This window comes from Fundulus heteroclitus, unplaced genomic scaffold (assembly GCF_011125445.2).
Source record: "Fundulus heteroclitus isolate FHET01 unplaced genomic scaffold, MU-UCD_Fhet_4.1 scaffold_97, whole genome shotgun sequence".
Taxonomy (NCBI): Eukaryota; Metazoa; Chordata; class Actinopteri; order Cyprinodontiformes; family Fundulidae; genus Fundulus; species Fundulus heteroclitus.
Window position 1 is genome coordinate 225904 of NW_023397439.1, and position 24189 is coordinate 250092.

The 24189-nt window shown below is 42.6% G+C and overlaps 1 protein-coding gene across 1 annotated transcript; it reads left to right on the forward strand.

The window, feature by feature from the left end:
• Nucleotides 1–890: 890 nt before the first annotated feature.
• On the forward strand, nt 891–23545 carry LOC118556392 (neuroligin-3-like; the record flags this gene model as incomplete). The annotated part of the gene is made up of 2 exons (XM_036134977.1): nt 891–1717; nt 22315–23545. Coding segments are annotated over 2 exons (1683 nt in total), but the record flags the coding sequence as incomplete, so codon positions are not given.
• Nucleotides 23546–24189: the final 644 nt, after the last annotated feature.

The window sequence follows — 24189 nt, forward strand, 5'->3', positions numbered from 1 at the left end:
TGTAGCTGGATTTGCAGCTTCTGTGCAAAAATTGAAAGGGTTGTTTTTGTTTTTAAAAAGTCCCTCACTGTTTTTTGGAAAATCTGAAAAGCCTTGCATGTTTAGACAGGTTGGACCCTTTTTAGATTACCCAGCACTTAACAGAAATTTAAAAAAATAATAATAATATTTTAGATTTCCGAAACCTATTTTATATTCCTAAAAACACACGAAAAATAACACTTTCAGAGCTTCTTTAAATGTACACTGGTCAAACCTGGACAGAATTGTTCCACAATGATACATCCATCCACATTAGTTAGAGCAATGTTTTTAGCTTATAAAGTGAGCGGATGTGGTCATGGATTTGATTGTCAACGGGGTAGCAGAAAGAGGAGGTATCTGAGGGTACCATTCACGCAAAATATCTTACTGACTGAGTGGATTCCAGGGTCTCTTTAATGTACCTCAGATATGCAAACCTTCTAAGCCCTGGAATTATTTAAGGTTGTTTTCAATAAATCAGATAAATTCAATAAAATACCGTAATCTATATTTTGGTATACCATAATTTTCCTTGTCGGGATGTGCATGAAAGAGTTTATTATCCCACACTAGCATAATTTGCTAGTATTTCCAAAAGAGCATGCAACAATAGAAGGAGGAAGAGAGGAAGACAGACAGATTGTTGTTTCATCCTTCTGTCTGTGAGACCAGGCCATCTGCACATTTATTATCGCAGCAATGATTCCATTATTGTTCTGTGTGGCAACAAGGACTCGTTCTGTCTGGCCTTTGTAATTCTTATCTACTGTGTGGCTGACAGGCCACTTTTGATCATGGCAGCAACAAAATTAACAACTCTCACGCAGCGTGTAACTGAATCGCCATCCTTAATAATGACACGTTAAACATCCTCCTATCTCTTCTCCCTGTGTCCTTGTGCAGGTCTGTTCCACAGAGCTATCATTCAGAGTGGGTCAGCGCTCTCCAGCTGGGCGGTGAACTACCAGCCGGTCAAGTACACCCGTCTCCTGGCCGAGAAGGTGGGCTGCAATGTCCTCGACACATCGGACATGGTGGACTGCCTTCGGAAGAAGAGCTCCAGGGAACTGGTGGAGCAGGACATCCAACCCGCTAGGTACCACGTGGCCTTTGGACCTGTCATTGATGGGGATGTTATGCCAGACGACCCTGAGATTCTAATGGAGCAGGGAGAGTTTCTCAACTATGACATCATGCTGGGGGTGAATCAGGGCGAAGGCCTGCGGTTTGTGGAGAACGTGGTGGATTCGGAGGACGGCGTGTCAGGAAATGACTTTGACTTTTCCGTGTCGGATTTTGTGGACAGCCTGTATGGATACCCGGACGGAAAGGACACTCTGAGGGAGACCATTAAGTTCATGTACACGGACTGGGCAGACAGAGACAATCCGGAGACTAGGCGGAAAACGCTGGTGGCTCTTTTCACAGACCACCAGTGGGTGGAGCCATCAGTGCTGACGGCTGATCTCCACGCTCGCTACGGCTCACCCACCTACTTCTATGCGTTCTACCACCACTGCCAGAGTCTTATGAAGCCCGCGTGGTCAGACGCAGCCCACGGGGATGAAGTGCCGTACGTCTTTGGAATTCCTATGATTGGTCCGACCGACCTTTTCCCCTGTAACTTCTCCAAGAATGATGTCATGCTCAGTGCTGTGGTCATGACCTACTGGACCAACTTTGCCAAAACTGGGTAAGTAATTTTTTTTTTGTTCTATTTCACATCATGTTACTAACCCTTCCTTTTGCATATTGGCTTCTGGACTTATCTCCATGTTCCTGAACAGGACATGGCGGGTATATAAAATGGTCCACCATATGTTTATATATACAACATTTTGCATTTTGTACTGGTGACTAACATGGAAAGCACGTCCAGCATTATTGACACAGCAGTCTCGACTTGTATTCCCTTGAGAATGTAGACCCTTTCCTTTAAATCTGAGATCTCCATATGGATTCTAAAATCTTCAAAGGCAGCACAACAGAAAGAAGTAAAAGTCTCAAGACAATTAAAACGAGCAGCTTTGCTGTCGTCCAGTCATCCTTCCTGTTATCTGCTGAATATCTCACTCTCTCTTCCAGCCTGAATGAGCTGTAGTGTCTTATCAGGTCATAGAAAACGCAGATTCCTTTAAAATAACTTTTTGCATTTCTTTGTTATTTCATATATAATTTCTGCCGACGCACAAGCTGACAAACTGTTTCAATAGCTCCCAGTCGGACCTGAGTTTTATTATTTTTAGATCTATTTTTTAAAGGTGTTGTGTGTTTCAGTTCCTGTTTTTTCATTTTCTGTTTGAAGATGACCAGTTTGTGGAGTACTTTGTTTTTAATTTCTATTTTTATGGCATTTGTGGGGCTGTGCAGTGAGTAGCACTGTTGCCTTGCAGCAAGAAGGTCCTGGGTTCGAGACCTACCCTTGCCCTGGAGTTTGCATGTTCTCCCTGTCCGGGTACTCTGGCTTCCTCCCACAGTCCAAAAACATGACTGTTAGGTTAATTGGCCTCTCTAAATTCTCATCAGGTGTGAGTGTGTGCGTGAATGGTTGTTTGTTGTGATTGTCTCTGTGTTGCCCTGCAATAGACTGGCAACCTGTCCAGGGTGTACCTCACCTCTCGTCCATTGACAGCTAGAAATAGGCAACCCGAATAGGGATAAGCATGATAGAAAATAGATGGATGGACGCCATGCTCCCATTATGAACAGCAAAGATCAACAGTTAACTTTCAGTAGCTCCATTGTGCCACATCCCACTAAGCGACCCAATATTCTCTGCAAGCTGAGAAGGAAGGCAGGACCGAAGCAGCTACAGCCCAGTAACACTGACCCTCAAGAGGTTGGTCCTCAACCATATTCACGATATTCATACCAGGCTGAGGTCTTTGTTGGATCCGCTGGGGTTTGCCTACCATATTCTGCACCAAGTGCTGATGCAGGTGAAGATCCAGTGAACTGACATATACCCCGTTTACACTACCCTTTTTAACCGTGCCGAGAACTGTCCGAGCAATAACACTTGTTGGACCTTATCCTCATCTCCATGCATATAGCTGTTGCAGAGTTAGAGCACTCCCTTAGTGCCAGACTGCTGCATTTTAGGTGTACAAAGGAATGTTGTGGCAGATCCTTCCTCCCAGCAGCTGTTACACTTTATAACCCTCACTGCTCCCATCAAACTCAATAAGTGTTCCCATCCCTGCTGTTTTTGTACAGTTTCTCAATTCCTTGTATATAGCCTTTTGTTTTTTTTTGCACAAATTGACATGTATTTTTTGTAAATTTTTAATGATCCTACTCAGATGCACATTTCTTGGAATTTGAGCAAGCATTTGTTTCAATGTTTTTCTTCTGATGCAAATTTACCTTTATTGTAGTCTATTTTTCTTTCTTTCTGTTTTTATAGTTGTACCTTTGTGTGAAACTGCATGCGTTTCACTCTGCTGCAGGTAAACCTGAATTTCCCCACTGAGGGAAAATAAAGGATATTCCTATTTTAGTCTCATCTATTCTAAACATCTTTTCTATACTCAAAAGAGCACATTTTGAGTCTCTTTCAATACTGAGGGGTGTTGTCAGCATTACCTGATACAGTAAAAATGTATTGTGATAAATTATTGGAAAAATATCTTTCTTCTTAAATTTGGGATAAAATTGCTTGTAAAAGGAAAAGAAAAATGACAGTCTCCCTCACATTTAACGAATATACCATAACTTAAACAAGCTGCAGGGTAGTAACAAAGGACTGTGCTGCACAGCAGAGCACTTTTGTTGAATGTGATAGACTCAGATTTTTTTACTGTAAGTGTCTTCTAACATTATGGAAAAGATTTCTACTGAAGTCTGCCTGAAAACAAAAAGGCACCTTCAAGTCTTGTGGGAGGTGAGATATTGCAGTAAGACAGCAGACTACACATGAGTGAGAGGAGGCAGTCGCCATGAGAGGATTGGAATAATATTACAGAACAGTAAAGCATAGGTTTCTAAAAGCAAGCAGTGGCTCGTTTTTGCAGCTTTCCAAAACAATGGCATCAGACCCCGATGTGCTTTTAAGCATGTAACAATGTACCTTTGGAAACGTGGGACATGCTAGAGTCGTTGGTCGGAGGGACCATGTTAGCAACTTAGGGTGTAGCATACAGCAAACTACATTCTTTAAGTTAAAACTGCTGAAAAATGCTATCAGCAGGCAGTGGGTGGCATAAGGGTGTTGCACATGACCCATATACGGAGGCCTCAGTCCTTGCTGTGGCTGTCCTGGGTACAACGCCCAGCCTGTGGACCTTTGCTGCATGACTTCCCCCTCTCTCAACCCTTCTTCCTGTCAGTCCACATTCAAATAAAGGCCATTAGTGGCACTAAAAAAAAGAATAATGCTAACATAACACTTTGTTTGGTCCAACTTCCTTTATTGTCACTGCAGTTGAATGACAAACTTCAGTGTTCCTGAGCAGCAGACTATTAAAGGACTAGTTCAGAGTATTTTTAAGTGAGGCTCTGTTAAAAGGTTAAAATATCTCAGCTGCAGTTGAATCTTAACTCAATATAAATCCGGACGCATTGGCCGTGGAGGCTGAAGCTCATATAGGTGGTTGAATGGGGGCCAAGCACAAAGAGGACTTTTTCTGTCTTGAAACAACACCAATCTTGAAAATGTCACAGCAGTTAAAGCAAATGCTTTTTAATGTACCTTTGAACCATAATCAAGTTTACCAGAGTGGTTATTAACAAGGAAAACATCATTATTTACACAGAAAAGGGAGACAGGAGGCAGGGAAATATCAATTATGTTACTTTAGGACACATTCTGAGAACCCAACATTTAAGTATTTCCATTCTAAGCAGCTGCTTAAAAGCTAAAAAATCAATGAAATTGAGCTGAAATAAATGCACCCCTTTACATCCTTCAGTTTCAGAGTTTTACATTGGAAGAACATCCTACCTAGCGGCAACCCTGTACTTCCCTACCCCCTCTTTTTCTGGACCTTGTTTTTCTGCACTTCCCCTAAGCCTGCACTCTGTTTTTCACTGTCCCCCCTGGCAAAACCTGACTGGTGGTCTCCCCTCAGAGTAGCTTATTGTTAGCTCTAAAGTTGGATGCACTGGTATATCCTCATTTCCACATCGCTTTGGATAGAAGCGTGCAAAATGCATACGCATAAGCAAATATTACAAGTGCATTGACTTCCTGACTTGATTACTGTATAAAAAAAATTTGGTTTCTTTAACAGGTTACCATCCAATGCAAACTTGGCATCGGTTTAAAGGTCCACAATACTGCATTTACCACAACAGCGCTTTTGAGACTGTTAATGCTGGGGTAGAAATCTTCTTTGTTCTTGTTAACTCTCAGGCTAGTTTTCAGGCTAGCTTCAGCATCTGGGTCCAACGAAAGCAAACTCATGCATAGGGCTAGGCGATATAGCCGAAAAATAACATGTCAGATTTGTTTCACAACACATCCGATTTACGATTTTAATCTAAAAAAAAAAATCTGTTTTAAAAAAAAAAATTTAAACAAGTAAATCACTCAAATAAACTTTGTTTTACATAGGGAATATGGAGACCCCACACAGCTCTAGTAGTTGTGGTGAGACAGTAACAATAGACAGATTGCTGCTTTCAAGTGAAGTTGCTAAATCGCCAAAAAACAGAAAAAAAGTCACCAGATTAGTTTCTAATCACATTTTTGAATAAAGGTTGCTAGAGGGGTCCCCAAACATGAGTCGCTAAGTAGGAAACACTGGACTGTTGTCTCTTGTTTTCCTTCACTACTGCAAGCAGTGCAGCGCAGCACAGCGCACCAGCCACCAGTAGCTTTATATACTAGCAGCTTCACAGCCATACAGAGACAAGCCAGAGGAGTTGGTTTTTCAAAATAAAATACATTTTACCATTTCATAATATTTAAATTCATTTTAAACTATGATTATGGTTAGAATAAGTGTGCAAATATACACTAGCTATGCTATATCATATGTTTTACATTGTTTTATCAGATTTTTTTCTGAAGGTATGGCGGCTTCTTTTTTTTCAAATAACTATAGCGGAAATCCTTGTCTTTGGGTAAAAAAGGTTTCCTCTGGAGTACCTCCACAATATACCTTATTAAACAAATATTCAACATTGCATGCTAAAAAAAATCCCCTTTCCATATTTTACAGTCCAAAAACATGACTGTTAGGTTAATTGGCCTCTCTAAATTCTCCTTGTGAGTGTGTGCATGAATGGTTGTTTGCCGTGATTGTCTCTGTGTTGCCCTGCGATAGACTGGCGACCTGTTCAGGGTGTACCCCCCCTCTCGCCCAGTGAACGCTGGAGATAGGCGACCCCAACAGGGATAAGCGTGATAGAAAATAGATGGATGGACGGCATTTGTGTTGGTAGACGAAGTTAGAGGCCATGCTCCCATTATTAACAACAAAGATCAGCTGTTAGCTTTCAGTAGTTGCATTGTGCTGCATCCCACTAAGCGACCCAATATCACCATAATAAATTTGTTTGTTGAGACAGAATGCACACAGATTACACGTCACACACAGATACTGGACATAATCTTTCAATACATTTAAATCTTCAAGTTACAATGTTGTGCAATTTGCATGGATGTCAAAAAAACATTCATTAAGAATCTGAAGTGTGCAAATAAACATTAGCAAACGAGAGACAGAGTATGACAGACCCAATGAGAATAATTCTCATTGGGTCAAGAACATGTCTGTAACATGTAACAGACTGGAATGGTGGATTATTGATTCTCAGCAGGAGATGATAGCCCTCATAGCTATGGGAAAAAAGCAGTTTTTTAAGTATATTAGTTTTTTGTTTTAATGTTTCTGAATTGTTTACCTGATGGAAGAGAGACAAACAGCATTTTAAGAGGGGGGGTTCATTTAGTTAAATCCTTTTCCTGTTCCGTGCAGCCCCATTTCACACTGCTCCACTGTCACAGGATGCTTTCAATTGTAGCTCCCTAAAAGTTTATTAGCAGCTGAGAATAAAGTCCAGTCCGTTTCAGTTTCCTGAGGAAGAAGAGCTGTTATTGGGCCTTCTTCATCGGGTGGGAAGTGTTCACAGTCAAGGAGAGGTCTGAGATAATGTAAATGTTCAGGAACCTTATGCTCTCCAGACGCTCCACCACCAAGATCATGTATGCAGAGCGGAGTGTGTTCAGTCTTCCTGGACCTCCTGCAGTCCACTATGAGCTCCTTGGTCTTGCTGGTGTTCAGGATGAGTTTATTCCTGGAGCACCACCGCATCAGATTATGGACCTTCTCTCTGCAATGGGTCTCATCATTGTTGATATGAGACCCATCACAGCGGTGTCGTCCTTAAACTCCACAACCATGTTTGTGGGGTGGATAGCAGAGCAGGATTGTGGGAAGAGAGTGAAGAGAGCGGGGCTGAGGACGCGACCCTGTAATGTTTCAGTGTTGACGATCAGTGGGGCAGATGTGCGTTTCCCTATCCGCACGACCTGGATCCTGTTGGTGAAGAAGTCACTGATCCAGGAGCAGAGAGGTGCAGATAATCCCAGGGTGTGCCACTACAGGACAGCATGTTTGGGAGCACAGTGTGGAAGGCTGAGCTGAAATCCACAAATATCATCCTAGCATAGGGGTTGGGACGCTTAATAGCTGAGGTTAATGCAATTTTATGCATTTTCTTGTAATATTGAAAAATGATACATGATAGTTAATGGCTAACAGTTGTGCAGAATTATATCTTTTCTACCAGGTTATCTGTTTTATGAAGTTTAGCAAACATTATGGACCATTTCCTTCACATTAGACTGACATATTCTGTCCATTGGCTGCAATAACAGTTCTATTTTAAATAAACTTTAATTTGTTTTAATGGGTCGCCACTCAGCCTTCGTTTTCAGCGTACCTGAACCTGTTTATTGTGCTGTCTACAGTGTGCTTTTCACCGAAAGCATAATCATTAAATTGTAGGGACTAAATTATCGTTAAGGGCCCCATGTTGGGAGGCTAAATTAACAGCAAAAGCTCAAACTGGCAAATAGCAACAGAGAATAAAATAATTTTCTCATCAGATTGGACAGGAATTGGGAATCTTTGTTCTAATAGTACTACATTGTTTGCCACAAATTGCAGCATTCTGGAAGCTGTTCTTAGAAATTAGTAAAATCCGCGATGACACAACTGCAGACTTGCTGTGCTTTTAATAGAAAGTAACAGATAGAAATCCTATCTAGGCTGCGTTAAAAGATTGTCCTTGCTGCAGAAAAGAGTTGGCAGGGAAGGCACGGCTCTAAAATGGATAGTATGGCACAGAAAAGGCATTTTTTTAACAGAATCATTTGTGGGATTTCTTGCTCAGTGGTGATTTTTTGTCCAGACTTCCGGGGTCTCAGTCTGAGGACCTGAGACATATTGAAGCCGTAGAAGATTACACATTCCTGCTGAGTCTATGTTTTGCTGTACGTGCTTGGCTAAGTTTGACCGGATGGTCACTGGCCTTTATGTACACCTGAGTTTATACAGCATTTGTATGGCTAGGTGTGTGTGTGTGTGTGTGTGTGTGTGTGTGTGTGTGTGTGTGTGTGTGTGTGTGTGTGTGTGTGTGTGTGTGTGTGTGTGTGCGTGTGTGTGTGTGTGTGTGTGTCTGATGTAGTTTTATCTGTGCCGTAGTATGCTGTGACCCCCACCAAAAAGCATAAAGTCTTATCAGGGTGAAATATCAAAGTACTGCTCTCTGCTGTATTGATCCCTTCAGCCTCGACCGCGTCGATCACCCATGCCTTGGGTGACTCACTCCCCACCATGCTTAATCCCCACCCCCACCCCCCACCCCACCCACCCATCATGGGGCCGAGCCATTTCATCTGACTACTAGTAATCATTTCTAACAGCTTAAATTTAATTTGACAATCCCTGTTACCAGATAGGTATCGATCCCATCCTGAATGGGATGCCGACTGAAATCTTTGACTGTGTTTTATCTGTCTCTTGTATCATCTGCTGTCCAATTAGAGGACATTTACATTCAGTCGTCTTGCTGCAAGAAGCTGGAGCTGCAAAGACTCGATAGGGGCTGATATGGGCTGCTTTGTCTCCTCAAGGGACGACTCAGATCAGAAACTCCCTGGCAGCCATCTTTTCTCTTTACGCACATCCATATAAACTGATTCCATGCACACTTTATATTCCTTTGAAAGTATTTAGCTGTTGGAAGAACCTTTTCTTAATAATTTGAAATCCAAAAGATTCAAGCTTCAAGCTTGCTGGCTCAGAGTTTGGGCTCAGAGTTCGATTACCTTGGTGCCATGTTTACAAATGTTGCTAGGATGGAGCAGGAGATGGATAAGTGGATTGGAACCTTGTGTCTATTGATGCGAACAATGCTTGCGTTTGTAGTGGTGCGAAAAGAGCCAAGATTTAATGGGGATGTGGGAACCTGGGCTACATCCAGCTTTGTTGCCCTTCCCATTTTAGTTCAGAGTGAGCCAGCGACTGGACGGAGAATCTCAGGGTCTCATCTTCGCTCTGATGAGATTCTCAGATGATGTGGTCCTGTTGGTGTTTGTAAGCCATAAGCATCGGGGTGCACCGGAGTGGTTAACAACCGAGTGTAAATTGGCGTTTATGAGAGTAAGCTTCTCTAAATCCGATGACATGGTTCTCATCCGGTTAAAGGTGAATCAGGTCGTCTGCCGAAATTAGGACACTGCTCTGGCCTGTCATGGGGAGGAAAGAGCTATGACATAAAACAAGAACTACTTTACTACTCTATCTGTGTTTTGACCCTACCTATGGTACTGGGATTTGGATCACTCCTAAAAGAAAGAGGTTTTGGATACAGGTGGATGAAACTAGTTATCCCTATCAGGTAGCTGGGCTGTAGAGATGGGCTGATGAGTTTCACCATCTGGGGGAGCTCAAATAGAGCGGTTGTTCCTTCACATTCAAAGGAGTCAGATTAAGTGATTTGAGCAAATTGGATCAGGATGTCTCCTGGGTGCCTGCCTATGGGGGTGTCCCCAGGCCCGTTTCACTGGGATGAGATCCCCTGGCAAACCAAGACTAGGCTTGAGGGAGTATGCATGTACTTTGTGTCATTGACTCTAATCTGTCTACATTATTGATATTCATTTTATTCTTAGTTAATTAATCGGACGTAATGCGATGATATTTGCTTTGACCCTGCATAAATTGACTAAACTGAATTGAATACAACATATATCTTCTGGTCCAAGAATGGCTTGGTATCACTGGTAAGTGTGTCTCTAAATGGTTTTCTCAAGCAGACGACAATGGATGGATATAACAAATGTTGTCAATCAGTCCAAACTGCTTGTATCTAAAAAACGAATCCAAATATTAGACATATCAAATAATCCAGCCCTTCAATAAGACCTGTCATTGCTTCTTTTTTTTTTTTTAAATGCTGACCTAATTCATTCATTCGTATGGGTTTCCTTGGAGCAAAGCAGGGCAAGCATACCTTTTTTAGATTCAGCCTGAGTATGTTATGACACGCATATATCCCATAATGTGTCATCTTGGCATCACTCCAGATGAAGTCAAGTAATGCATAACCACAATTAGGCACTTAGATGGTAAATAGTCTGGGAAAAGGTGCCAGCATTAAAAAAAAAAAAAAAAACTCTGCTATCTGCTCCACTCCATAATATTCCCCTGACTGATGAAAGGAATTTACCATCCACTCTTACGGTGGGGGGTTGTGGATGTGAGATTTTCCTAAGATTTTTAAGTTGATTCCCCTCATTTAGATCACACTAAAGGATATAGATCTCTGCTCCAACACCGCCCAAACCTTTTTTGGCTCTGGAGGACATACTTTTTAATTAAGACCCAGGTGAATTCTCTTTGGCTTCTTAGCCTGGCCCAGCAACCATCCTTCCTATATCTGTAAAAGTACCTCTTTCTGCCCTTCAAGATGTTTGCAATGAACTGACCCAGATTGCACTTCCTGTCCCTGCCTCTAAATCAGCTGTAGGAACATGTGCAACACCATGTTGAGACATTTGGGCTGCATGTCAACAGAGTGTATCATAGCAGCACATCTCCCGCCCCCCAAAGCTCTTCCTGTCCCCGGCTTTCATGTGTCATTTTTACAGGGCAAATCCATTCCCTGTGCCTTCTCTCTCTCCCCCGTGTCAGTGAAGCATAAAAGCACACATAAGAGTGCACACTGTCAAATCTTCTTAGTGAGCGCACGTAAACGTTTAAACTGTCCTTTCCTGAGAGTTCGGTGGATTTACTCGGCTTCGAGTTACTCGGCCTGACTGGAATATTTTGGTTTCACCATTGAAAGGCACATCTGGGCTTAATTTATCAATAGGGAAAGCTTTCCAGGACAACTTCTCAATAAATATATATGTATTTATTTGTTTATTAAAATTTTTTTTGCAAGAAAACACTGGCCGAAACTTTGGAAAGAAACCCCAGACGAAAAAGCCAGGAGAAATCAATCATTATATCATTAGTGCTGTAAATGTGTTGGTCCATCTACTTCTTTTTTTTTTTTTTTTTTTTTACATTGGTCTACCGGTGCTCATTTTCCTCTGCTTTCCATGTGAGCTGTGCCACATACTGTGCAGAGGGCCTCAGCAGATAGTTAAAGAGCAGAGCGCTGTCATGTTTTCAGCTTTCCTCTTCGTCTCCTTATCTGCTCCACCGTCCCCCTCTCTCTCATTATCCCACACAAAGGGAATCTGGTCATGTATTACATTCGCAACATGAAATAAAATATGCAGTATTGATTAGTTTAGCGACAATGGCTGCCAACTAAACAAAAAGTACCAACAGTATGTCTGAGCAGCCGACACTATGATTTACAATGCGGCGAGTTGATTTTTCTTTTGTTTCCCTTCCACTTGTCAGTCGAGTACACTTTTATCTTTGGATTAACAGCGTTTGTACATCGGCTGCATCTCCCATCTAACCTCGTTCATGAGCAGCTGCAGATATTTTGTTTTTGCTCTAAACGTCTCACTCATTACTTCTCCACCTTTCTCTGGATTATCCCTCATCCTCTCTAGGTGTTTGCCAGCGTGTTAGCTCCACCCATCTTCCCATCAACTCCAACCAGCTTTGTGCCTGCTGAAGAAAAACATCCCCACACTATGATGTTACCACAATCATGTTTCTTTGTGGGTATGGTGTGTCCAGGGTGATGTGCGGTGTTATTTTTTCCTCCACATGTAGAGTTAATTTTGGTCTCAGGAGTCCAAGGTACCTTCTTTCACACATGGGACCTTTATAGCGTTCTTTTAGGCCACTATTCCATAACGGCCAGACCGGTTTTCCTTCCACTTGTCAATGGAGCACACTCTCCAGTAGGGATGGGCAAAATAATCGTCATGACGATGCATCGCGATTCTAATTTTCGCGATCTACTGCATCGATTCTTGATGCCAAGTATCGATTATTAATTTTGAAAAATTAATAAATAAAATTGCATGAATGGTTGGTGAACATCAGCCAAAAACAAGTGGAATACAACTTCATTGGTTTAAAGGACCAGTGAGGCCATGTAAACGGCACTGATTATCCTTATTTTGTTCCAAAAAAAAAGTAAAAAACAAAGCAACTGGACTTGTTTTCCGTAGTTGAAGACGTCCTTATTTTGTTATTTTAAGTTTTATAAATCCTAAGCACTTTTTGTCAGTGTGTCTAGTCCAATAATAATAATAATATTTGTGTCCAGTAACAGTAATATGTGTTTTCATGGCAATACCTCCAAATGTCATTTCAATAAATACAGCTATAGATGAATTCAGTTGCTTTCAGTTATGTATCAATTGAAGACACTATCCATACACAGCCAGTCCGCCACTGGTAATGGCTGTATTTTTTTCTAACAGTGTTCAGTGAAAATATCGCAATGCATCGCGATACATCGCAATAATTCAAGTATCGTGATGCATCGTGATAGAATCGGATCGTGGTATGTGAATCGTGATTCGAATCGAATTGTGACTTCTTTGGCAATACCCACCCCTACTCTCCAGTAGGATTAGCGACAACTGTACTCTGTCGTGGTGGTTCTCAGCTCGTCAGGGGTCATTGACAAGCCATGATCTGAGTCAAGGAGCTTTTTAAGTCAGTGTTTTTAAATTCCCTCCCGGCTCACATATTAATCAGACCAATCGGGAGCAACCACGTTTAGAATAGTCTTTTCGTCATTTCATGCGAAATACATGAAATGAAAGTGAGAAGTCTTTTGTAATTGTGCAGCTTTTTGCTGAGAATCCTGTCATTGTAACAATAGCAGCGTTGCACAAAGTGGAAATATGTCTTTTTTGCTGCCGCTTTCATCTGCAAACTGCAAAAAGTGAATGAAGAACAAGCGTAATAGTGAAGTGCAAAAGCATTCAAGTTCTTTTCATTACCTTTCTAAAATTTGATACTGAAAATATTGCTTTGAAATTACTTAAGCAGCCCTGAGTTCAACCTTAGGTGCAGCTCTTGCATCATTAATCTGGAATTGGCAGGAATTAATGGGAGAGCTGAGCATCATTTTTGCTTCTGATCAGAGCCTCCAAATTCTAAAGATACAGTAGGCAAAGCACCCATGAGGTCCGGCTAAATCTCCTGTCTGCTTCGGTGTTTCGTTTTCAGCTGAGCCAGAGCTGAGAGGCCTCACTCACTCAAGGTAGTGCTGAAGGCTAGGAGGAGCTTTACTGCTTGTCTGGGAAAGATACTTTCTTAGTGAAGCACCAGAACTACGAGAGGCTTCCCTCTGCAGTTTTCTGTACGGGGTCACGTGATGGTCCCACCAGCTGAGTCATCATTATTTGTCAACAGGACGAGTTGAGTCCGAAAGCGTCACACACCCGGTCGTCATCGGGAAAACAGTATGTCATGTGGTCCGCTTCATGCCTGTGCTACATTAGCATATGGCAACAAACAATGTGCATCATTTTTGATGCCGTGAAACGATGGGCGTCAACTCGCATCAGAGGACATTATCGGCACTTACTGTCAGTAGTGTCAATATTGATGCCTGAAATTCTTCACGCAGGAAAAGGCTTGTCACCCACTTTAGTGTCCGGATACGCCAGTTGAGAAAGATTCAAGGATTTCCACGTGCATTTTGACCTTGGCCCCAAAAGTTGTTTTACTCGTTGCAGACCTTCGTTCCTTCTCCTTCTTTCTTCAGATTAACCCTTTTTCGCTTTAGCCATTTGTTGTGTCAGGTGTTGGGACTCTAAGCCATTTTATTGTAGGTCTATCGATGTTGTTTCCGCTGAAAAGTGAAACTCTGCTCAGGTCTCATGTGTTTGCAACCTCTAAAGGAACTTTCACACCAAACGCAAACAAGAGAGATGAAGTGAGGGAGTTACATGTCATCCCTATGTAAAGGCTCGTTCAGGAGCAAATTAATGCTCCGCGATGCGAACGGCACAAACTGGATGAATGGACCGAAGCAAAATTGCCTCTCAACTGGACCCAGGGGCGCCAACGTCATTGTTCGGCTTTCTGCAATAAATACAGCGCTGTGACTCGCTTGGTAAAATCCATCTCCAGCACGGAACAGACAGAAGGAAACAGCAAGCGGATAGACGCTCCTCCTATCTGGTGATGCAGTGAAGCGAACTGCGAGGAAAATGACTGCGTTGTCAGCGCGGATTGTTTGCGAGAGAGGCAAAATGTCAAGCGATCAACGCTAAAAAATGTATCTTGTTTGCGTCTGGTGTAAACGTACCTTAACAGAATCTCTTCAAGCATTTCCCGGTAGTAAGCTCCTCCATGTCCCCGTTGAAGAAAAGCGTCTCCCACAACATGAATCTGCTACTGCCGTGTTTCACAGGCGGATTGTCTGCTCAGGGTGACGAACCATGTATGAAGTTCAAAAAGGTGAACTATGATCTCTGTGTCCAGTACGTGCATTTTGCCCTCTGGCAAAAGAGAAACGGTGACTTCTTGTGGTTTTCTTTTGAAAATATTTTTCTTCCTGCCACTCTCCCATAATGGCCAGATTAGGTTTTTTTTACCCTCACATGTCAATTGAGCACACTCTCCCTGTAGGATTAGCAATGTTTCTACATCAGCCGGATCTCCCATCTGACCTCATTCACGGGAAGCTACAGGGTTTTTTTTTTTTTCTTTGCTCTAAAAAGTTATATCACTCGTCGCTGACCTCCTTCCTTCCTTTCCTCTTTTCACCGGATAATCCCCATTCTTTTTAGTCATTCTTTGCGTCCAACCTGTACCGACGGCATTGGGAAGACATTGCATTGGAGAATAGCGCAGCCTCCAGCAGCCACCTACCTACTCCATTAAATACGCACTCACTTGATGGGAGATTTGTAGCCAATATCCTGATTTGCATTACAGAAGGTAAGGAAGTGGTGTGGCTTGTTAAGGCGCCGGCATGCTATTGATCGGAGTCCACGCTGTGTGCTGAATGCAATAAGAGAAGGTCGGCAGCGGTGAGAGACAAACAGGAAGCGGATCTCAGTGCATTCATTTGGATTCTGCATATAAATGTATCGCCACCATAGCACCTATAGTTTTAAAAACAGCAGTATAGGTAGACGGGAAGTTAAGAAGATGCAAGTTGTGCATGTGTGGGTGCTTTCTTTACCTGTATACAGCTGATCAAACAAATCAATGGAGTCCATAATAAGAGAGCCGTGTCCTCTAACACTTGCACACAACCCAAAGTCACAGCGCCTCGCCCTGCATCACTTAGCCTGCTGAACTGAAGGCTGCCATTAAATATGAACTACGCATCACTCACCCCTCTGCCGCGGTGTGCAGCCGCATGAAGGGGAAAAGAGCACAGCCCGATGATTCACCTGCTCGGTACTGAAGCCGTTCCCTGACGCTGCTCACAGACAAGGTCTACAAGCAGGATCAGGTCGGGTGCACTCCTTTGAAATGCACACAGAATGCGGGGAAAAAAAGGCTGCTTCACAAGCGTGTGTTGGAACGCAAATTAAAATTAGCTCCTTACTTTGTGTTACCTGGTAGGTAGATAAACAACTGCAGGGTGTGAATTTGTCACACAAGAGTAACAACAATAACAAGAAAACGTTTGCATATTTTCTTTTTTTTTTTTTTTTTTTGCATCTTAGCAAAATCAGCGACGCCGTGTTAATGTGTGTGCCTTGTTTTATATAAAGAAGCTATACGCCGCTCTGGATTCACGGACCTGGAGTGCAGTGAAAATAGATTCTCGTCTTCTGCCTTAGGGCACCTAAACGTGTCTTTTCAGATTTGGTGATGGCTAGGTCTATGATCATTGAAGCGCTTCAAATTACATCAGGATGAAAAGGGGAAGGAGGTACATGGGAAATGAAAAAAGAAAGAAAATGATATTCATTCTTCTCCCTTATCTACCTTTTACATCAATGCTTGCAGATAGGGCCTAGAATAGGTAACGAGCTCGAGTCCCGTTGTGCCACATCCTCTGTAGGTAGAGTCAAGAGTTGTGCCTGTCATCCATGAGGTGCAGCGTCTTAAAAAAAATTGTTTAATCCTTACACTACAACATTGTATATATATATATATATATATATATATATATATATATATATATATATATATATATATATATATATATATATAAACATAGATATATATAAACATGAACATATATCTATATATATATATATATATATATATATATATATATATATATGTATGTATGTATATATATATATATATGTATATGTGTGTGTGTGTGTGTGTGTGTGTAATCAGCTTGGAGAACCTTTAATCATCACCAATTGGTGTGTGATGCTTTCTGAAACCTAGCATCAGTTCAAGTCTCAAACTTGTGAAGAGGCCATATATATGATCCCGGTTCTGCTGGAGGTTTTTCTTCCCGTTAATGGGGAGTTTTTCTTCCCACTGTCGCTTCGTGCTTGCTCAGTATGAGGGATCGCAGCAAAGCCATGGACAATGCAGACGACTCTGTATAATCTGACCCAATCTGTATAAAATGATTGAACTTGACTTTGTAAAGTGCCTTGAGATGACATGTTTCATGATTTGGCGCTATATAAATAAAATTGAATTGAATTGAATTGAATATATATATAAATCATTGTGTGGCCAGAACACAGAGCAAACACACAGGCAGGTGCACACATTTGAAAAAAAAAACGCCTGTCAATCCCAGACGCAAACACGCGGTATAGGACACAGACACACATGGCAGGCCAGGGTTGGAGAGGGGTCAGCAGGTCTGTGATGTTTGAAGGGAAGGGGGTATTAGGTTTATAGAATCCCCACCATATGAACACATCACAGGAAATCTAAGAGGCTATTAAATCGCTTGCTTTTATGGGTGTAATAATCCCTCTCCACTGCCAGGGAGTCCAGCCGAGCATCCAGATTAGGCGGGAGGTCTAACCAGGAGCATGCTGTTAGCTAATGCCGGGAAGCTCTCAGAGCCCACCAGGACTGCAGACATCACTTTATGTTGCAGTTAAAGCAACTGTTTGCTCCAGAGCTTAACATGATGCGCTGTGACGTTTTTCTTTTTTTTTTTTTTTCTAAGAGTTTTATCACATGTTTACTGTTGTGCTAGGAAGTGAAAATATGTGATGACAGCCTGGTGCAATGGTTCATCCCTAATCTGCAATGATTCGAGCACACGAGATGAATGGACCTGCCCCACACTGCGCATTTTCAGACCGACACAAGATGTTTTGACCATCTTGGGTAATTTAGAAATCAGTTTTCTTGTCTAAAAACTAGTTTTTAGATGTGTGAATCTGTTCTCTCTTTGTATGTGAAAATTCAGCTAGGCAAGTCCCCCTTTTTACAAACGGTACCTATATTTAAAGTTGTTTTATTGTTATTGTTAACTTCTATACATTTTTGTCTTAGATGAAACCACATTTCTGAGAGAGTGACCACAAATAAAGGACACTGCTCCTGCATTACATAATAGATATTACATAAGGTGCTGTGTCCTTACATGTTTCTGAAGAGCTTCATAGTTGACACTTTTGTACAACACCATCCCACTAATCATGTTAAATTAATTTGCCTGCGAATCCACAAAATAATACCCGGAATCCCCTCGTGGGACAATAAGAGGAATCTGAGGTGCATTGAAAGCATCCGCTAACAGCAGCCTTGTGTCAAGGCGTCGCGCGTTACCCCACAGAAGGCGATATTCACGTCAGCTCAAAGCTAAATGGAAGACACAAGTGGGACTTACACAATATTAGGCTGATGGTTATATTGTAACAAAGTCTATGAGAATGTATGAATCATGGCAGCCTTGAGGTGTCCAAACCCTGATTTCACATTTTGTCACTTAATAAATAAAAGCATTAAGGAATCTCATTGGGATTTTAAGTGATAGACGTACATGGTTTAACATCTTTTATAAATAAAAAGCTCAAAAGTGTTCTGGGTCCCGGGGCAGTTCTTTGTACCTATAAATGCATATAGAGATGCAAGTATTTACAGGCGATTTTATTCTGGAGACCATCCTCTTGCCTATTTTACATTCTTCTTTGTAAAATAGCTCATCCTTAGCTAGGCTGGATGGAGAATGTCTCTGAACATAATTTTTAGTCCTGCTAAGGATTGTTATTTAGATTCTCGCCTGATCTTTGACTGGACCTCTCCAAGGAGTGGTCCGGAGGCCATTTGCAGCCCCTGGACAGATTTTGCCTGGCCCCAACTACAATTCAGCAGTGATTATGGTGGTGCCGAGAGAATTTTTAAATAGGGTGAAATTATTACAGACACGTTTAAATCTTCTTACAATAGAAAATGTTAGGTACAACTCAAAGTATCAGTCTTTTAATAACTAAACTTTTTACATTATTTTTAATTGTATAGTAAATAGGGCAACATCTATCCCATGACTTTAACTCAAATGTAGACTTTAGGGCACCAAAATCTGGTTGTAAATATCTTTATTAAACGAACATTTTCAATGAAAGACCAACCCAAATCCAAGTATTATTGTGTTTCTTTTTTCTTTTTTATTCGAGCCCAAAAGATTTGGCCAACTGGACAACCATCTTTTAATGATGGGTAAACTCTTTTTAGGTGATGGATCAACAATCATTAAGGCATTCCTTTCCTGCAGAATATCTGACTAATTTGTTTAATTAAAATATTGCATGCACAATAAAAACAACTGTATAATTTATTTGTAACTTTAGTGTTTTTTATCATATTATTTGACCCTCGAGTACTTTTAATTTGACCGTTTTGGCCCACATGACAAGTTGTCCACATGGTCAACTCTGATCTAAAGGATTCCATTGTACCACAGGCTGTATGTTTAGGTTTATCCCACTGGAAGTTGAACCCCAGTCTCAAGGGCTTGGCACCCTTTAGCAAGTTTTTTTCCAAGGTTGCTCTGTATTTAGCTCCATCTCCCCATCAACTCTGAACAGCTTCCCTGTCCCATATAGGAACAGCTTGCCCTGAAGAAATGCATCCATATAGCACGATACTGCCACCATGATTCCCACTTGGGATGATGAAGATGTGCATTGTTCACCACACATCATTTTGCATGTAGGCAAACATAAGCTTTGGTCTAAGATGTCCAGAGCACCATTTTCCACATGCTTGCTGTGTCCCCTGCATGGTTTGTGGCAAACTGCAAACTTGATTTATTATATCTTTCTTTTTTGGTGCATATTTTCCTTGGTCACTTTGCTGTAAAGAACAGTTTGTACATGGTTTGACTCGCAGTTGCCCAGAGGACAGTTTCTCCCACCTGAGCTGTGGATCTTTGCTGCTCCTCCAGAGTTACCGCAGGTCTCTTGGCCGCCTTTCTGATCACTGCTCTCCTTGCTTTGCAATTTAGTTGCGCCCTTCTTTGATTAACTGTGTTGCGTTTGCGCTGGACTTTAGGTTATACAGGGGTATCGGAATAAAGGAAGCTGAATATAAAAGCAAACCACACATTTCAGAATTACATTTTTTTTTTTATTGAAAACCCTATCACTCTACTTCCACTTTGCAATTGTTTACTACTATGTTTTGATCCATCATACAGAATTCACATAAAATCCGATACATTTATTGCTTTAGAGTGACGTATGGGGAATTGGGGATATGAAAACACTCGCAATGTGTTGTAATTGAGCATCTGGTTAGGTTTTTTTTTTTTTTTTTAAGAAAATTCTGCTCAAAACTAAACAGTTCTTGTGTAAATCTGGAACATATTTGACTAATTAGCAGTAAGTTCACATACAAACAGAGCAGGGTAATACTCACAGCCTCAAGGCAAGTCAGTAGTAGTGGAGCCCAATATTTAGATGGGACCTCAAAGCCCAAAACTTGAGCAGCAATTGAATAAACCATTGGAAGGAAGGTACCCTGTTTACTATTGACATTGCAACAATTACCCAAGCATATGTGTGTGTAATTAGATAAGGCAGCCAGTTGTTCTCTAATGCGGCAAATCAAATTAACTAAAGATGCCACATTGATTTCTTTGTGTTGCCTAAATTATTCATCTTCACTTGCAGTGAAACCAGTCAGCCAGCCACCGAAGAGCTATTCTAACTCCGCTGCACCACTGCACCCTCGCCGCGTGCACACCCTGATCGTGGTGCCAGATCTTTCCAAGTACTTTTTTTGCAAGAATGCTTTATTTTCATTTCATTTAGCAAGTCAGCTAATTTACTCTCTGGAAGAAAAACGGGTTTGCCGTGTTTTGGAAAGTGCAGAAATCCCATCAATGGCGGCAGCTCTGACCTCCATTACTGCCGTCGTGTTTGTGTGAGAGAGAGGGGGGGAGGAAAATGACACTGATGTAAGAATTCATGAGGCGCGCCGGCTGCAGACAACCTCATCTCAAGCTGCTCCATTGACATCCTGTTCCCTGGCATGTTGCGCTAAGGGAGATCAATATGACCTTACCCCCACCGCACGCTCCTTTGAAACTTAATTACTGATATTCAGCTACAAAGTCATCATAGTCTGACTGTCAATATTCATTGGGGATCATTACGGTCCTAATAAAAGAGGTTATTTACGGGTTGCTCCGCTGACACCAGCCCAGGTCCAGGAATCCAGCTCCAGCCATCTCAATTTGCTTTGCCTCTCTGTCTCTCCCTCTCCCAGAAGCACTGACCTGAAAAATAAAAATTGACAGCAGAGAAACTAACAGGAGGAGAGGACGGAGGGTGAATTCTACTAGCTGGTCTTTTAATTCTCTTAGCTGTGTTCAGTGGGTTTCAACCTGCTCCGAAGAAAAGACAAAAAAAAGATAAAAAAGTAACCATATCCCCAAATCCCTCACTAAATTTGAACTTTGCTTACAATCAGCGTTGCACTCAAACCCACTAAGGAATATTTCATAACATTTGAAGGAACGGCAGATTCTTGCCTTTCATTCCTCAAGCCTTCGCGTATTGTGTTTTTCAAGGCCGCCCGGCTGTGATTCACGCTCCTCTGCAGAAAGTAATTTAGTCCGCCGCGAAAGCAATACACGGCGCTGCCGAGGTCCCAGTCCTGACATTGTGCCACAACAAAGAGCTGTGTGATTGTTGGAGATAGCTATATGTTAATTCCTTCGATAAATCAATAGCTCCACTGTAATTGAAGTAGTTTGCCGTTTGATGCAACATGTTGAAAAGTGAAAGGTGGGACAGTGTACTCTATGGATCAAACGAGGTACTGCATCCTCCTCGGGAAACAGCCACACTCACACACGAGCGTGGCCGCACACTTCCCTTTAGTGTCTTGATTAATATGGTCTACCTTACATCAGTGCTCTGGATGCCAGTATATGCTGCTATGCCTTCCGTGAGCAATTAGAAGAGAGGCTTCACCAACATTGGATTATCCACAACAAAATGCCTCCTGACGCCGGCCCTGAAGCCTGCTGACTTATTCATATGCATTTACTTTTAAAAGCCTCTGGCCTGCTTTTAAAGGCTGGGCTGCCTCAGAATTGAAATAAGATCAACATCTGGGAGGAAGGGCGAGATGGGAGATGAGACATGCAGGCATAATAGGTCTGCAAAGAGGCAGCTGAAAGGAGAGAGGGAGGGGAGGAAGACTCGGGAATGATATTGGTGTCACTTCCTCCTGCAGCAAAGACACCTGGATGAGATCCTGACTGCATTTGGTTGATGCAGGTTCTGCTGAGGAGATCTGGAATTTCGTCGCTAGTTTGGGGCCAGATATGTCAAAATATAAGCTGTGACTCATAGTGATATGTTTATTATTATTATTATTATTATTATTATTTGCATTTTGCTCCCCTAGCCCTGAATGAATGTCAAAGCATGAATAATTAAACCCGCTGTCGGAATCTCATTTCACCAGTTTGCTTCATCTCTTCTTTTGTCTCCAGGGACCCCAACAAACCGGTTCCCCAAGACACCAAGTTCATCCACACCAAGGCCAACCGTTTCGAAGAGGTGGCCTGGTCCAAGTACAATCCCCAGGACCAGCTGTACCTGCATATCGGCCTGAAGCCACGCGTGCGCGACCACTACCGGGCCACCAAAGTGGCCTTCTGGAAGCACCTAGTGCCCCACTTGTACAACCTCCATGAACTGTTCCAATACACCTCTACGACCACCAAAGTGCCACCCCCGGAGACCACGCCGAACAGCCTGTCCCCCAAGAGGCCCAACGGGAAGAACTGGCCCTTCAACACCAAGCGCCCCCCCATGTCGCCCGCCTACAACAGCGAGGACAAGGATTCTTGGAGTGACGGCAAAGAGACGGACCCACTGGTGGTGGACAACCCGAGGGATTATTCCACGGAGCTCAGTGTCACCATCGCGGTGGGGGCCTCCCTGCTGTTCCTCAACGTCCTCGCTTTCGCAGCCCTCTATTACCGCAAGGACAAGCGGCGGCAGGACTCCGGCCACGGGCAGCCCAGCCCGCAGCACCAGACCACCTCCAACGACATCGGCCACCATGCGCCCGAGGAGGAGATCATGTCGCTGCAGATGAACCAGACTCACCACGAGTGCGAGGCGGGGAACAGCAACGAAGGGGCGCTGCGCCTGGCCTCGTTGCCCGACTACACGCTCACGCTGCGCCGCTCCCCGGACGACATCCCCCTCATGACGCCCAACACCATCACCATGATTCCCAACTCCCTGGTGGGCATGCCCAACCTGCACCCGTACAACACCTTCACGACTGGATTCAACTCCACGGGCCTGCCGCACTCCCACTCCACCACCCGCGTATAGCTTTAAGGAGGCCGGGGGGTGGGGGGTCGGAGAAGGGCGCGGCCGGCCGGCTCAGGCGAGAGAGAAGGAAGCAGCGGCGGAGGAGGAGCGGGAGGAAGAACGAATCAAGGAGAGGATTGTGTTTTATAAATATCACAGGCAGGGGAAGGGCTGTGAGGGGCGGGGGGGAGGGGCGGGGAAGGGCAGGAGCGGGATTAAAACGTGCAGAGATTTAACTTTTACTATGAGGAGAGTCGCTGAGAGCTCTCCGCGGATGTCAAGTTGTGCAGAGCTGCCAAAATCAAACTGCTTCCCTTCTCCTGGAAGAGAGGAGGGGGGAGGTGGTCTTTCTGCAAGTGTTTTCTTTTTCTTTTCTAAAACAATCATTTTAAAAGCCTTTTTAAGCAGACTGAGGAGATATCAACAGATTTTTTTTTGTTCTTGAATTCAGAACAAAGAAAAGAAAAAAAGGAAAAAAAATCAAAGAGAAGTGCTTTTTATTTCCCATCCCCTTTCCTCCTGCGGGAGACATCTAGAACGACGGCCTCCACGCCAATATTTGCGAATATTTTTAATTGCTTCTTTGTTTAGTTTTTACGTTTCAATGCCTTACTGAGCTCTTTTCTTTCCTGTCATTATTTCTACTCCCTGAGACAATTCAGCGCGGAGTTTGTCACAAAGCAAGATGAGACTCGGAGACGAGAGACTGAAACCGGGATGGGGATCTAGAGGATATGCAGATGTAGAGATTTTAAAACTTTTTTGGACAACTCTATTTTTTTTTTGTTTAGTTTTTTTGTGTTTACTTCTCTGGTGCATACCAACATAACAGCCACACATGGACAGTGTTATCCTTGTTATATTTTTTTTTTTTAAAACTAGAAATGATTTGTGTGAGACTGTTCTTGCCAAGACATGAGAAGACGGAGATGAATACTATGTTACTGTGATTGTTTAAAGAAAAAAAAAAGTGCATCTTTTACAGCCAATTTTATCCGTTGAGCTATCTAAGTTTATGGTCACAAGGTGTGCACGTACAC